General features: G+C 44.1%; 1 protein-coding gene across 1 annotated transcript in view; it reads right to left on the minus strand.

The window, feature by feature from the left end:
- Positions 1–16,789, minus strand: part of LOC134344432 (acetyl-coenzyme A synthetase 2-like, mitochondrial) — an 85,140-nt gene that overhangs the window by 43,122 nt on the left and 25,229 nt on the right. The window contains exons 4-5 of the mRNA XM_063044208.1: positions 16,301–16,476; positions 6,150–6,302 (exon numbers count right to left, since the gene is read on the minus strand). Of these exons, the coding sequence (XP_062900278.1) occupies positions 6,150–6,302; positions 16,301–16,476 (329 nt within the window). The remainder of the gene's footprint in view (positions 1–6,149; positions 6,303–16,300; positions 16,477–16,789) is intronic.

A 16,789-nucleotide genomic window follows, 5' to 3' on the forward strand; every position in this document is an offset into this window, starting at 1 on the left:
CAGGTTGAATTGAATTGAATTGACTTTATTTCTTACATCCTTCACATACATTGAGTAAAAATCTTTAGGTTACGTCTCCGTCTGAATGTGCAATGTGTAAACTATAGTAATTTGTCATAAATAGTATGTACAGTAAGATATACAACAGAACAGTCAATATAGCTTAGAAAGACGATTGTGGCAGTGTGAATTAATCAGTCTGATGGCCTGGTGGAAGAAGCTGTCCCGGAGCCTGTTGGTCCTGGCTTTTATGCTGCAGTACCATTTCCTGGATGGTAGCAGTTGGAACAGTTTGTGGTTGGGGTGAACCAGGTCCCCAATGATCCTTCAGGCCCTTTTTATGCATCTGTCTCTGTAAGTGTCCTGAATCCTGGGAAGTTCACATCTACAGATGCGCTGGGCTGTCCGCACCACTCTCTGCAGAGTTCTGAGGGAAACACAGTTCCCATACCAGGCAGTGATGCAGCCAGTCAGGATGCTCTCAATTGTGCCCCTGTAGAAAGCCCTTAGGATTTGGGGACTCATGCCAAACTTCTTCAACCGTCTGAGGTGAAAGGCGCGCTGTTGTGCTTTTTACACCACACAGCAAGTATGTACAGACCAAGTGAGGTCATTAGTGATGTGTATACCGAGGAACTTAAAGCTGTTCACCCTCTCAACCCCAGACCCATTGATGTCAATAGGGGCTAGCCTGTCTCCATTCCTCCTGTAGTCCACAACCAGCTCCTTTGTTTTTGAGGGGGACGAAGCAGAAGACCAGGCCCAGCACTGTCCAGATGGGCTGAAGGGCCTGTGTATGTGCTGTATTACTCTTTGACTCTATGAGGTTATGGAGAACTGGCACATATGAGGAGTTGAGGCAGTTTAAGGAGTTGAATGGTGGGACAGGTTTGAAGGGCCAAGTGACGAACTCCTGCTCCTATGCTCTTAAATTCTTGCATTGTGTGTCGCAGCCCAGACACATTCCAAGTGGGCACATCACTGCAGAGTGGGTGAATGTCACAATGTCAAAGGCAAAGTCTTTCAAAACCAAAGTCCCAATATCCTGGTATAGCAATTCCAACACACAGGAGAGCAAGAGGCCACCGAAAGTAATGGACACAGTCGAGACCCTCATTAGCACAGACTTCCTACAACTGACTTTGCACATTCTCCCCAGGACCATGTGGGTTTCCTCCAGGTGCTCTGGTTCCCTCCCACATTCTAAAGATGTGCGAGCTGATTGGTTAATTTGTCACATGGGTGTAATTGGGCAGTGCAGGCTCGTTGAGTATGAAGTGCCTTTTACCATACAGTATCTCTAAATAAAAATAGTCTCTCATAACAGATCTCATGCCACTCAATTAAAGGGGAACAAGAAAGTTTTCCTCAGCAGTTCAGGCCAATATATACTCCTTAAGCGTAACAGATTTTCTGGTCATTGACACATTGTCCAAAATTTTGGCTCCTATACTTCCTGCCCGATACTAGCAGCTTGAGATAGATGGTGGGGATTCCATTCCATTCCATTCCACGTTCCCTACAAATCAAAAAATGTCACTGGCTGTGAGGCAATTTATTTCATAACCACACTCCTAAGATGTAGTTTGGGACAGTGATTTCTGGGCATACTATGTTGACACCAGCAGTGTGACAACACTTGCTCAACACATTCCTCGCTGATTTGATAACACAAAATGACACATTTCACTGTATGTTACAATGTACATACTGTATATCCATATGACATAACAGCAGAAATAGGCCACTCGGCCCAGGTCTGCTTCACCATTCAATCACAGTTGATTTATTATCCCTCTCAACCCCATTCTCCTGTCTTCTCCCCGTAACCTTTGATGCCTTGACTAACCAAGAACCTATCATAGAGTTATAGAAAAGCTCAGCACAGAAACAGGCCCTTTGGTCCATCGAGTCCACACTAAACCATTTAAACTGCTTTGTGCTGGCAGCTCATTCCACACTCTCGCCACCCTCTGAGAGAAGACATTTCCCCTCATGTTCCCCTTAAACCATCAACCTCTGCTTTAAATATACTCAATGACTTGGACTCCACGGTCGTCAATGGCAATGAATTCTACAGATTCACCTTCCTCTGGCTAAAGAAATTTCTTCTCATCTCTGTTCTAAACGGACACCCTTCTATTCTGAGCCTGTGCCCTCTGGTCCTAGACTCACCCACAATAGAACACATCCTCTCCACATCCACTTTGTCTAGGTCTTGCAATATTCAGTAGGTTTCATTGAGATCTTCCCCACCTCATTATTCTGAACTCCAGTGAGTGCAGCCCCAGAGCCAGCAAACACTTCTCATATGTTAACCCTTTCATTCCCAGAATCATTCTCATGAACTTCCTCTGGACCCTCTGCAATGCCAGCACATCTTTTCTTAAATAAGGGGCTCGAAACTGCTCACGATATTCCAAGTGCAGTCCGATCAATGCCTTATAAAGCCTGAGCATCACCTCCTTGCTCTTGTATTCTAGTCCTCTTGAAATGAATGCTAACTTTGCATTTGCCTTTCTTACCACTGACTCAATCTGCAAGTTAACCTTTAAGGAATTCTGCACGAGGACTCCCAAGTCCCTTTGGACCATTGATTTTTGGAATTTTCTCTGCATTTAGAAAATCGTCTACCCTTTTATTTCTTCTACCAAAGTGCACGACAATACACTTCCCTACACAATATTCCACCTGCCACTTCTTTTCCTATTCTCCCAATCTGTCCAAATCCTTCTGCAGACTCCCTCTGTCCTCAGCACTACCTGCCCCTCCATTTATCTTCGTATCATCCGCAACACTGGCCACAAAGCCATTAATTCCATCATCCAAATCGGTGACAGATAATGTGGAAAGAAGTGGTCCCAACACCAACCCCTGCAGAACACCACTAGTCACTGGCAGCCAACGAAAAAGGCCACCTTTATTCCGACTCTTTGTCTTATGCCAATCAGCCAATCCTACCCACGCCAGTACTTTTCCTGCAATATCATGGGCTCTTATCTTGCTAAGCAGCCTCTTGTGTAGCACCTTGTCAAAGGCCTTCTGAAAATCCAGGGAAACAACATTCACTTACTCTCCTTTGTCTATCCTGCTTGTTATTTCCTCAAAGAATTCTAAAAGATTTGTCATTTCCCCTTAAGGAAACAATGCTGAATTTGGCCAGCTTTATTATGCACCTCCAAGTACCCCAAAACCTCATCCCTAATAATGAACTCCACCATCTTTCCAACCACTGAAGTCAAGCTAATTGGCTTATAATTATCTTTCTTCTAGCTCCCTCCCTTCTTGAAGAGCGGAGTGATATTTTCCAGACCTCCAGAACCATTCCAGAATCTTGTGATTCTTGAAAGATCATTTGCAATACCTCCACAATCTCTTCAGCTATCCCTTTCAGAACCTAGGGGTGTACACCATCTGGTCCAGCTGATCGACCTTTCAGCTTCCCAAGCACCTTCCCATTAGTAATAGCAGCAACGCTAACTTCTGCCCCCTGACACTCTTGAATTTGTAGCATATTGCTGATGTCTTCCGCCACGAAGATGGATGCAAAATACTTATTAAGTTTGCCTGCCATTTCTTGGTGCCCCATTACTACCTATCCTGTGGTCCAAAATCCACTCTCACCTCTTTTTTACTCTTTATATATCTGAAAAATCATTTGGTATCTTCTTTGATATTTTTGGCTAGCTTACCTTCATATTTCATTTTTTCTCTCTTCATGGGGTTTTTTTAGTTGCCTTCTGTTGATTTTTTAAAAGCTTCCCATTCCTCTAACTTTCACCTAATTTTTGCACTGTTGTATTATATGCCTTCTCTTTTGCTTTTATGCTGTCTTTGCCTTTCCTTGTCCTCCCTTTAGAATACTTCATCTTTGGGTTGTATCAATCCTGCCGAATTTCCCCCAGGAAATCCAGCCAGTGTTGTTCTGCCATCATCCCTGCTGGTGTTGCCCTCCAATCAACTTTGGCCAGTTCCTCTCTCATGTCTCTGCAATTCCCTTTACTCCTCTGAAATAGTGATACATTTGACTTTATCTTCTCCCTCTCAAACTGCAGGGTGAATTATATCACATTATGATCACAGCCTCTCAAGGGATCCTTTACCTTAAGCTCCCTAATCAAATCCGGTCCATTACATAACACCTATTCCAGAATTGCCTTTCCATTGGAGCAGGGGTTCCCAACCCTTCTTATGCAATGGACCCCATTAACCGAGCGGTCCCTGACCCCAGGTTGGGACCCGCTGCCCTGTTCAACCACAAACTGCTCTAAGAAGCTATCCCCTAGACATTTTACAAATTCCTTCTCATGGGATCCAGAATCAACCTGATTTTCCCAATCTATCTGCATATTGAAATACCCCATGACTATAATAACATGGCCTTTATTACATGCCTTTTCTACTTCCTGTTGAAATTTATATCCCACATCCTGGCTACTGTTCAAAGGCCTGTATGCAACTCCCATCAGGGTCTTTTTACCCTTGCAGTTTCTTAACTCTACCCACAAGGATTCTACATCTTCCAATCCTACTGTATGCCAGCTCTAAGGATTTGATTTGATTTTTTACCAACAGCCTCTCCAGCACCTCTGCCTACCTGCCTGTCATTTCAATTCAAGGTGGATGTTAAGCTCCCAACTATGGTCTTCTTTCAGCCATGTCTCAGTGATGCCCACAACATCATAACTGCCAATCTCTAACTGCATTACAAGATCATCTACCTTATACGATATATCTCATGCATTTAAATAAAGCACCTTCAGTTCTGTATTCATCACCCGTTTCGATTTTGCCCCCATGTTACACTGCAGCTCATCCCACTGAGTTATTTTTGGCTTCTCACCTGCCTGGCAATCCTCACAGTTTCACTACACAATGCCTCTGTTTGTAAACCAACTGCCCAACCTCAGCCCTATCACTCTAGATTCCATACCCTATCCTACTTAGTTTAAACCCTCCCTAACAGATCTAGCAAACCTACCCACGAGGAAATTGGTCGCCCTCGGGTTCAAAGTTCAAAGTACATATAGGTCACCATATACAACCCTGAGATTCATCATCTGGCAGGCATATTCAATAATCCATAGTAGAATAATAACCATATTAGTTCAGGTGTAACCTGCCCTTTTTCTACAGGCCACATCTTCCGCAGAAATGAGAACCACTGCCCTCTGCGTAACTTTCTCAGCCACTCATTCTTCTGTACCATCATGTGACAAATAAAGCTGATATTTAGAAGTTTATCTTTAATAGAGGAGCAGGGATCTATATAATCCAAGTCCTTTGTTTCTAAACTCATGTGGCCCATGTTTACCAGAGCTTGGACCAGTCTCAAATTCTGACCTCTGGAACTGGGTACTCTCTGGTGCTTTGCGGTCTCTGAGGGAGTTCGGTGAGGTTTTGAGTGAAGCCTGCGGCCTGGAGGCCAAGAAGCCTGGAGACAGGGCATGAGCACATGATCGACTCCATTTCTCACTGATCTCACTAATTAAAGCATCGAGCATGATTGAGATCAACTAGGATGAAAGCAGAAAGTGAGTGGGTGTTCAGCGCTGTCTGCCTGCATCTGACCGGCCTCTCGCTCCCTCTCACTTGCTGCTACCAAAGGAAGGTGCCTGCGTTTGAACTGGTCTCTCTCTCTCTCCCTCTCGCTCGGTGCTGCCAACACAGCTATGAACGACACAGCGCTAAATTGAACTGAATTAAACTGAACATCCTAGACTGTTTTAACAACTCTGTAGTTTGACGTTTTATATTCTACGTTTTTTACTCGTTTTTTTGCCGTTTGCACGATTTGTTCTTTTTTCCGTGTTGGGAGATTGATGTTTATCTTTGAACAGTTTCCATGGTGTTTCTTTGTTTTGTGGCCGAATGCGGAATCTCAGAATTGAATACTGTATCCAAACTTTGATAATGAATGTACTTTGAATCTTTAACTAATTACTAATGATTGTGATATTATAATAAAGTTTTAAAAGGGGATAAAGAAGTTCATTAGTTCATATCCGCTACAAGTTAACAAAGGAAGGTTATGGGCACATGGGATACCGTGTATATTTTTAAATCTTTCTGCAGATCTATTGTGAATTTCCAACATTTTCTGTCCCTACCTCAGATCCCCAGCATTCACAACCCTCCCCATCGCTTACCCTGTGTGTGACTGAAGCGTAGAGCAGGTAGCCAGCTTGTGTGTGCACGATGCCTTTGGGCATCCCAGTGCTCCCAGATGTGTACAACAGGAACAGCATATCCTCACTCTCCATGGCAACAGCATCACACATTGTTTCTTCTTTCTTCATTTCCTGAGGGGGGAAAAAACACAACACGGTTTAATCACATGATACAGTAAACCATAAGACGTACCAGTTGGTAGGCTAATTGGTGATTGTAAATTGTCCTGTGATTAGGCCAGTGTTAAATGGATGGGTTGCTGAGAAGTGCAGCTGTTTGGGCAGGAAGGCCCTGTTCCTCACTATCATCTCTAAACACATCGGGACCAGGTCATTTTGGCCCAATTAAGTGGCTGCCCCAATTAGTTGAAGTTTTATGGATCTCGTTAAAAACGTATAAAATGAGTAAACTACCATTTAACTGAGTAACAAATTATGTATTTAAATGAAATACAGAATAATTCAGAACACCAGCAATAGTACTACAGCACTATAAGACTGTATTATTTTCTAATAGTTCTCGATGGAGGAATTACATTGCCACGTTCTTCTGATTGATTGTAATTGAACAAAACCAGCACGGACACCTTGTGTAGGTAGTGGTCTGCCTTCATACAACACTTTTGACTACTACATTCTCAGTATCTTCATTTTCATTGTAATATTCAAGATGATTGTTGATATCTTCAAATCCTTTGTCATTCCTAACTTGCTGAAGTAGTGAAATCATTTAATTTTCACTCCCGGCCGTTTCTGGCATCTCCAAGCCTGAATGCTTGAAACCGCAGTGAACAAAACAGTTCTGATTTGTCTTATTTCTTATTTCTCACCAATTAGTGACAAAAATTTCTGCCCTTTGAACACATCACAGCTAACTGACACTATTTAAAAACTCTTCACTCTAAACACAGCGTAGTATCTAAAGGTAGTAGAAACTGTTTGGCCACAGCTTGTAAAGAGTATTTATTTTCTCCCCATGACCAAGTGGATTTCCTCTAAATATCCTCCCACAGTCCAAAGACATACCAATTGGTAGGTTAATTGGTCATTGTATTGTCCCATGATTAGGCTGGGGTTAAATCGGGGGTTGCTGGGCTCAAGGGGCCAATTTCGCGTTGCGTTGCAATCAATAAATAAATAAAGTCTCCAGTCCCAATTAAGTGGCATAGTGTCCCAAATAAACGAAGGAACTCCTGGCTATTTTCTCAATCAGTTTTTGCTCCTCAAGAGTTGTCCCAAGTAAGCAGCTGCCCTGATTAGCTGATAGCCCAATTAACCAGAATCCACTGTAAAATAAATTAGACAATAAGACAGAGGAGTAAATCAGGCCATTCGGCCCATTGAATCAGCTGTCATTCCATTATGGCTGATTTATTATCCCTCTCAACCCCATTCTTCTGCCTTTTCCCAATAACCTTTGACACCCTTACAAATCAAGAACCTATCAACCACTTTAAGTATATCCAATGACTTGGCATCCATAGCCATCTGTGTCAATGAATTCCACAGATTCACTACCTAAAGAAATTCCTCATCATCTATATTCTAAACCTCAGTGATGTTGCTGCTGCTACTGCTACCACCGAACGTGTTGGGCGTTATGTTTGCTCTGTTTGTAAGTTTTCGTTGGAACATTTTATTGCTGAACCACATTCAATCCTGTGCACATGTGACCTGGTCTGGTTCCTGGTGAACCCCACCCCTCGCATTGCCCACTGGGAATCTGAAGTTCTTTATTCAACCAAAAGACAGAGGAGCTTGCTACTCTATTCCATTTCTTTCCTGACCTCTCTTGCATTTTTGAACGGTACCTTGTAATTGGAAAAGCCAAGCATCAACCTCTCAACCAACAAAACTGGCAGATTGCAGTAGTGTACAGTTCTGACCTCGGTACTACAGCAAGGATGTGGTTGCTTTAGAGAGAGCACAAAAGAGATACGTCAGGACCTGGCCTGGAATGGAGGCCTTAACTTATGAGGAGAGACTGGATAGGTTGGACTTATTCTCGTTGGAGTGCAGGGGACTGGGGGTGACCTCACAGAGGTCTATAAAATTATGAGGAACATAGATAGTGTAGATAGTTTCAGTCGTTTACCTAGAGCACAGGAGTCTAAAACTGAGAGGGGAGAACTTAAAGGAGACATATGGAGTAGTTTATAAAGATGTTGGGGACCTGAATTATAGGGAAAGGTTGAATAGGTTATAACTTTATTCTCTGGAGCGTAGGAGAATGGGTGGAGATCTTATAGAGCTTTATACAATTATGAGGGGTATAGATACGGTAAATACAAGCAGTCTCTTTCCACTGAGATTGGGTGAGACTGGAACTAGAAATCATAGGTTTAGGGTGAAAGGTGAAATATTTAAGGGGAACTTCTTCACTCAGAGGGGGGAGTGAGTGTGAATGAGCTGCCTGCGGAAGTGGTGAATGCGGGTTCAAATGCACAATTTAAGAGAAGTTTGGATGAGTACATGATTGGGCAGGTATGGAGGGCTGTGCTTCAGGTGCGGATCATAGAATAAGTACAGCACAGTACAGGCCCTTCGGCCCACGCTGTTGTGCTGACCCTCAAACCCTGCCTCCCATATAACTCCCCACCTTAAATTCCTCCAATGGGACTAAGCAGAGTAACAGATCGGCAGGGACTGAAAGAGCTGAAGTGCTGTAGAGTTCAGTGACCGTGTTTCACACAGAGAGCAGTGGTTATATGGAACAAACTGTCAAATTAAGTGGTAGAGGCAGGAATGACTACAAAGTTTAAAAAGTATTTGGACAGGTACTTGGATAGTATAGGAGCGGAGGGATAAGGTCCAATACAGGCAAATGGGATAAGCATAGAAAACCATGAATGAAACCACCAGAAGATTACTATGGCCATTTAAGGAAATGTTAGCCAGCCTGCCTGTCACAGGTACAAACCTTCTACTCAGTAGGGAGAAACTGTGGGGGGACAGGCCATGCTGAGAGAAAATTCTTCATCGCTGACCTTACAGGTAAGGAGCCTGACTTCAACCTCCCTCAAAGTCAGAGAGTCGGGAGAAATGGGCCACACTCAAAATGGGAATCGGGTTAACAGCTCAGTTATCACTAAAGTCAGTGTTGGGACCTCAAATGCATATAATGTCTGGTCGAAGGATTAACGTATGTTTGTTTGTTTAAGGTTCGAAGTAAATTTATTATCAAAGTACAAATATGTCAACATATACAGCCCTGAGAATCATTTTCTTGTAGGCACACTCAATACATCCAAAATGGAATAACAACCATAATAGAATCAATGAAAGACCGCACCAACTTGGGTGATCAACCAGCATGCAAAAGACAACAAACTGTGCAAATACAAAAAGAAATAAATCATAGTAATAATAAATAAATAAGCAATAAATATCAAGAACATGAAATGATGAGCCCTTGAGAGTGACTCCATAAGTTGTGGGAACATTTCAATGATGGAGCAAATGAACTGGAGTGAAGTTATCACCTTTGGTTCAAGAGCCTGATGGTTGAGGATTAATAACTATTCCTGAACCAGGCAGTGTGAGGCCTGAGGCTCTTGTACCTTCTTCCTGTTGGCAGCAAGGAGAAGAGAACATGTCCTGGGTAGTGGAGGTCCCTAATGATTGATACTGCTCTCCGACGACAGCATTTCATGTAGATGCATGATGGACCGGACCATATCCACTATTTGGAGACACAGTGTGGAACAGGCCTTTCTAGCCCAATGAGCCAAACTGCCCAGCAGCTCAGCAACCCACCTGTTTAACCCTAGCCTAGTCACAGGATAATTAACAATGACCAATTCACCTACTAACCGGGACGTCTTTGCACTATGGGAGGAACAGAGCTCCAGGGGGAAACCCATGTGCTCACAGGTAGGAACGTACGAACTTCTTCAGGAGGACACTGGAACTGAACTCCAAACTCTGACACCCCGATCTGTAGTAGGGTCACACTAAGCTACCATGGCCAGATCTGCTGATGGTATGATAGACTGGCAAGTCGGCCAGAGGAGTGAAGCGTAACTTTATCCAGTTCACCCTCAACAGAATCTGGGTGAATGACGGTTAAAGAATAAAGATCTTAACGATTATCTTTATTTGTCACACGTACATTGAAACGTACATGTGTCTTTGGAATGTGGGAGGAAACCAGGGTACCTGGAGGAAACCCACACAGTCACAGGGAGAACATACAAGCTCATAACAGACAACGGCAGGAATTGAACCCCGATCGTTGGCACTGTAAAGCGTTATGCTAACCGTGCTGCCTTCTGTCTCACAAGTGGAAGGCGATCAATCACTTGGAAAATGTGATTGACCTCCTACCGCCCGACAGTCCCAAGGGAACCACACCTGTCCAATCATTAGGATTGGTTGTGGGGCTCCCTTGTTTCTCAAGTGGACACCTCAGGAGGCATCGGAAGACTGGACATCAGAGTGTGAGGCCCATCACATTGCACTGAGGAAAACACTTTATTGGACCTGAACTGACCTGACCTGACCCTTACATGACCTGGCCTGACCTTAGGAGGCCAGTGCCTGAATCAACAGACTGGACATCAGAGTGCGAGACCAGTTGCATCACACTGAGGACGGCACTCTTCTGGACCTGTGATTGTACTTCCAGTGCAACACACCTTGACACTGGAGGAACTCAATGGGTCAGGCAGCATCTGTGGAGGGAAATGGACAATAGAGACCCTTCATCAGGACTTAAAGAGGGGAGAAAGCTATTATAAAAGGTGGAGGGAAAGAGTAGGGCTTGAACTGGTTGGTGACAGGTGGATCCATGTGGGAGGAGTGTGATAGGTCCGATGAGGGAGGAGGAAGAGTGGGAATGAGGTCAAAAACTGGGAGCTGATGGAAGAGACAAAGGGCTAAGCAAAGTGGATTCTGAACGGAGAGGATGGTGGGGGCATGGAATAAAGGGAACGAGGTGGGGAGTGTGAGGGTGCTGGTCAGATGGGGAATGAGAGGGTGAGGGTGGGAAATGACATAGCGTAATGGGGGCTGCTTGGATCAGGTGGAGGGAGTACAGAATAAAGGAGGAAAGAGACAGAGGAGAGCAGCATTGATTATCTCCCCTCTTTCTTTCCAGCCCAGATAAAGGTTCTTGACCCAAAATATTAAGTGTCCAATTTTCCTCCATGGACATGCTGCCTGAGCCACTGAGCTGCCCAGAGTCTTTATGTTTTGCTCCAGGTTTCCAGCATCTGCCGGCATCCAGTATCTTCCATTCTCCTGCTTCCAGTGATGTGCGCACCTGTAACGCACCCCTCCCATCGCTCTGCTCCATTTATTTCCCAGGGAGTACGTGGTCTCTGTGTAGTTCTGCGCAATGCCATTACAGCCCGGGACATTCCAGAACTTGGGAGTTCAATTCCAGCGCTGTCTGTAAGGAGGTTGGACATTTTCACCATTAACTTCATGGGTTTCCTCCCACAGTCCAAAGACGTACCAGTTAGTAGGTTAAGTGGTCATTGTAGATTGTCCCGTGATTAGGCTAGGGTTAAACAGGAGATCTGCTGGGCAGTGTGGCTCATTGGCCCAGAAAGGCTTGTTCCCACTGTATCTCTAAATAAATAAATCCAACAACTGATGTTAGTGGCAATTTGCTGATTATAGCAGCAGCCTGCACAATGGCTGATGACTTTAATATATTGCCTCTGTGTAACCTACACCTCCAAGAGGACCACAACCTTGTCATTGGGTTAGAAGGCTTGCATACCTCAATGACCCGGAGAGCTGTGCTGGCTGGAGTCAGGGCTTTAAGCTTTGGCTCTTGGTAGGGTCACCCATGCCAAACAGAGTCGAAGGGTAGAGGCTAGACTAAGAGTGGTTCACTGATCCTCCAGGGCTAACAACCCTGACTGGTAAAACAAGATTGTTACAGGAACAGCAATGAAGAACCCTTCGACATCTGAGAGTGACAGTATTCCTGAGTCTCCACCTGGGACTGGCATGACTGACAGTAGTGAAAACTGAGAGGAAGCTACTGACATGATGAAGGAAGCCCTGAACACCGCCAGAGATAGAGGAGCTTCATTGCTGCCCTAAACACTATACAGTCATAGAGTCGTGGAAAAGTACAGCACAGAAACAGGCCCTTTAGCCCATCTAGTCCATGCCGAACCATTGAGACTGTCTACTCTCATTGGCCTGCACCTGGACCATAGCCCTTCATACCCCTACCATCCATGTACCTATCCAAGTTTCTCTTAAACGTTGAAATCGAGCTCGCATGCACCACTTGTGCTGGCAGCTCATTCCACACTGTCACCACCCTCTATGAGCGAAGAAGTTTCCCCTTAAACTTTTCACCTTTCACCCTAAACCCATAACTGCTTGTTGTACCTCAGTGGAAAAAGCTTGCTCGCATTTACCCTATCTCTACCCCTCATAACTTTGCATACTTCTATCAAATCTCCTCTCAATCTTCTACGTTCCAAGGAATAAAGTCCTAACCTATTCAATCTTCCCTCATAACTCAGGTCCTCCAGACTCAGCAACATCTTTGTAAATTTTCTCTGCACTCTTTTAACCTTGTTTACCAGTGGTGTAACAGGCAGAGAGTAAGTAAGCAAGTGTAACCTCCAACCACACAGTTTTAGGTCTGGAAGTTTATCTTGAATTTCCATTTTGTTTATGTAAATAGTGAACAACAGAACACACACCCAATTGCACCCAGAATATACTTTCCAACTTCAACTCTTCATGGATGCTCAATAACATACACATATGAGAAAGCCAGCCAGATCCAACTTTCTTACTGCGCCCCAATCATTTTGGCGTTCCCCTTGTGATTTGAGAGGAGGGAAGGAGTTGGCCCTAATTATAGTGCTGAGCGAAAGGTAACAAACACCCACACGGGGGGAAAAGGGAACTCCACACAGCACAGAAGGTCTAAATGTTCAGCTCTGCAGGAGACCAAAGAGGTCACCTGGGATCACTGTGGTCCTGGTCTGAGACTGGGAGAATGCATTCCAGGTAAAGAACGAACTTTAGCTCAAGGTTAGAACCAATGACAGTGTAAATCGAGGGCACTCTGGAAGTTAATATTTTACACTTCCTTATCCTTGGACTTTGCCCGCATTAATTTAGTACAGGAACTCTTTAATGGCTTGGCATGATGCAACGTTCTAATCTTAAAAGGATCAGACACACATTATGCCTTAGCACCTAGAGTCAGAGAGTCATATAGCACAGAAACAGGCCCTTCAGCCCATATAGTCTGTGACCAACTCTTATTCAGCCTAGTCCCATTGACCTACACTGAGACCATAGCCCTCCATGCCCCGCCCACCCATGTACCTATCCAAACCTCTCTTACAAGGTGGTGTTGGTGATATACGGTAACATTTTGCGAACCAAACTACTAGAAATACAACTGAATATACCTTTACTGAACTACCATCACTGCAAACCATGGCCTGGAATTTGTCTTTAAGAAATTTTTTGAACCATCTAAACGAACTAGCGATTTTACAATCTCCTGAAGGATTCGGCGAACTTGACTCTCGAGAACGCAAGTGGAAGCGAGCTTCAGGCCAGATTAAAGTGCCGAGGCCCCAGAGCAGAAAACGAACCAATGATCAGCCCACTACTCCTGGCCAGCTAAGATTCCCGCCACCTGAGCCCATTCTGTCTGCCTGCATTTGAACCTGAATCCCTCTCATCCCACATCACCAGGTTTGGGAGCAGTCGTAGCCCTGCAGCCATCGGGCTCCTGGACCGGTTTCACTCGCCTCGGCAATGAGCTGCCTCCACAGCCTGTGGAGTCACCTTCAGGGACCCTGCAGCTCATGGTCCGTGCGTAACTCGTTTACTTTTTAATTATTTGTCTTCTTTTATACATTAGATGTTTGTCCTTCATTAGATCTTTGGTTTTTCGTGATTTCTATTGTGTTTCTTTGCTTTCTGGCTGCCTACAAGGAGAGGAATCCCAAGGCTGGTATACATACATACATGTGGTAAACACACTTTGATAATAAATGTACTTTGATATTAAACGTTAAAATTGAACAAGCAAATTGAACGCTGTCAGAGCAGTGCTGCCAGGATAATCAAGGACACAACCCACCCAGCCAACACACTTTTCGTCCCTCTTCCCTCTGGGAGAAGGCTCAGGAGCTTGAAGACTCGTATGGCCAGATTTGGGAACAGCTTCTTTCCAACTGTGATAAGACTGCTGAATGGATCCTGACCCGGATCTGGGCCGCACCCTCCAAATATCCGGACCTGCCTCTTGGTTTTTTTGCACTATCCTACTTTACATTTTTCTATTTTCTATTTATGATTTATAATTTAAACTTTTAATATTTACTAATTTTTACTATTTTTAATATTTACTATTTGTAATCCAGGGAGCAGGAAGTGCAGAATCAAATATCACTGTGATGATTGTACGTTCTAGTATCAATTGTTTGGCGACAATAAAGTATAAGTATTTACCACTTCTGGTGGCAGTTGTTCCACACTCTCGACCCCCCTTCTGAGAGAAGAAGTACCTTCCAGGATTCCCTTAAACATTTCACCTTTCACCCTTAGCCTGTGACCTCTAATTCTAGTCTCACCCAACTTCTGTGGAAAAAGCCTACTTGCATTTATCCTATCTCTATGGTATACCTCATAATCTTGTACCTTCTATCGGATTCCCCCTCATTTTCCTACACTTGGCGGAATAAAATCCTAACCTATTTAACCCTTCCCTGTAACTCGGGCCCTCAAGACCTGGCAACATCCTCTGTAAATTTCTCTCCACTATTACAAACTTATTGATAACTTTCCTGCATAGGTAGACCAGAACTGCACAAAATACTCCAAAGTAAGCCTCACCAAGGTCCTATACAGCTTCAACATAACATCCAAACTCCTAAACCCAATACCTGTGTTAAAAAAATAGATTCACTCCAGTTTGCCTACCGGAGCAACAGGTTCACAGCAGATGCTATCTCATTATCTCTTCACTCAATCCTGGAACATCTGGACTGTAAAGATGCGAACATCAGGATGCCCTTTATCAACTGCAGCTTGGCATTCAATACCATTATCCCCTCAAAACTAATCAATAAGCCCCAAGACCTTGGCCTCAGTACCTCCTTGTGCAAGTGGATCCTCCATTTCCTCACTTGCAGACCCCACTCAGTTCGGATTGACAGCAACATTTCCTCCACAATCTCCAGCAGCACAGGTGCATCACAAGGCTGTGTGCTTAGTCCCCCGCTCTACTCACTTTACACTTACGACTGTGTGGCTAGGCACATCTCCCATTCCATATTCAAGTTTGCTAACAACACCACTGCCGTTGACCGAATCAAAGGTGGTGATGAATCAGCATATAGGAGGGAGATTGAAAATCTGGCAGAGTGCTGCCACAACAACCTCTCACTCAATGTCAGCAAGGCTGAGGAGCTGATTACTGACTTTAGGAGAAGGAAACCAGAGGGCCATGAGCCTCATCGGAGGATCAGAAGTGGAGCGGGTCAGCAACTTTAAATTCTTCAGAATTATTATTGCAGAGGACCTGTCCTGGGCCCAGCACATAATTGCATTTACAAAGAAAGCAAGGCAGCATCTCTACTTCCTTAGGAGTTTGCGAAGATTCGACACAACATCTAAACCTTTGACAAACTTCTATTGATGTGTAGTGGAACGTATATTGACTGGCTGCATCACAGCCTGGTGTGGAAACACCAATGCCCTTGAACGGAAAATCCTACAAATAGTAGTGGATAGGGCCCATTCCATCGTGGGTAAAGCCCTCCTTACCACTGAGCACATCTACACAGAACTTTTTTAATATTTCTTATAGTAATTTGTTTTGTATTGCACTGCACTGCTGCTGCAAAACAACAAGTCTCATGACATACATCAGTGACAATAAACCTGATTCTGAGCCTGCTTACGGAGAAGATGACGTGATTTTGTCTGCAGAGAGCTGTGGAAGAAGATATTGACACATAATTGAACCAGAAGGAATCACGGACTGTGGAGGGGGCAGGAATGTGTTACTGACTCCAACATAGGATCAGCCACGATTGTATTGAATGCCACATCACCAAATGGTTGTTATTCATATTCTTACATTCTCAGAGAAGACCAAACTAATTTTTTTCATCACAGCAATGTACCTCTTCAAGGGGAATGTCAATATTGGACATTGGGACTTCATTGTCTGTTCTCTTGGCCACTAGTACACGCCTGACTGAAGGACACATCTTCACAGCTTCGTCCACTGTTTTCTTCAGCTCGATGATCTTTCCACCCCTCACGGCCTGGTTGGTAGTGATCACAGTTTCAGACTGTGCTTTACGAAGAGAGAACACAACAGATTAAAAGGTTGTACAAGAAGAAAACAGCACAAGAGACTCAAAATCCCACAAAGTTTTTTAATATATTACTTATTTATTAAGCTACAACATGGAATAGGCTCTTCCAGCCCTTCGAATTGCACAGCCCAGCAATCCCGATTTAATCCTAGCTTAATTATGGGACAACTTACAATGACCAATTAACCTACTGGTACATCTTTAGACTGTGGGAGGAAACCGAAGCACTTGGAAAAGACCTGCGCGGTCACAGGGAGAACGTACTAACTCCTTCCAGGCAGCTGTGTGATT

This window comes from Mobula hypostoma, chromosome 1, assembly GCF_963921235.1.
Source record: "Mobula hypostoma chromosome 1, sMobHyp1.1, whole genome shotgun sequence".
Lineage (NCBI taxonomy): Eukaryota > Metazoa > Chordata > Chondrichthyes > Myliobatiformes > Myliobatidae > Mobula > Mobula hypostoma.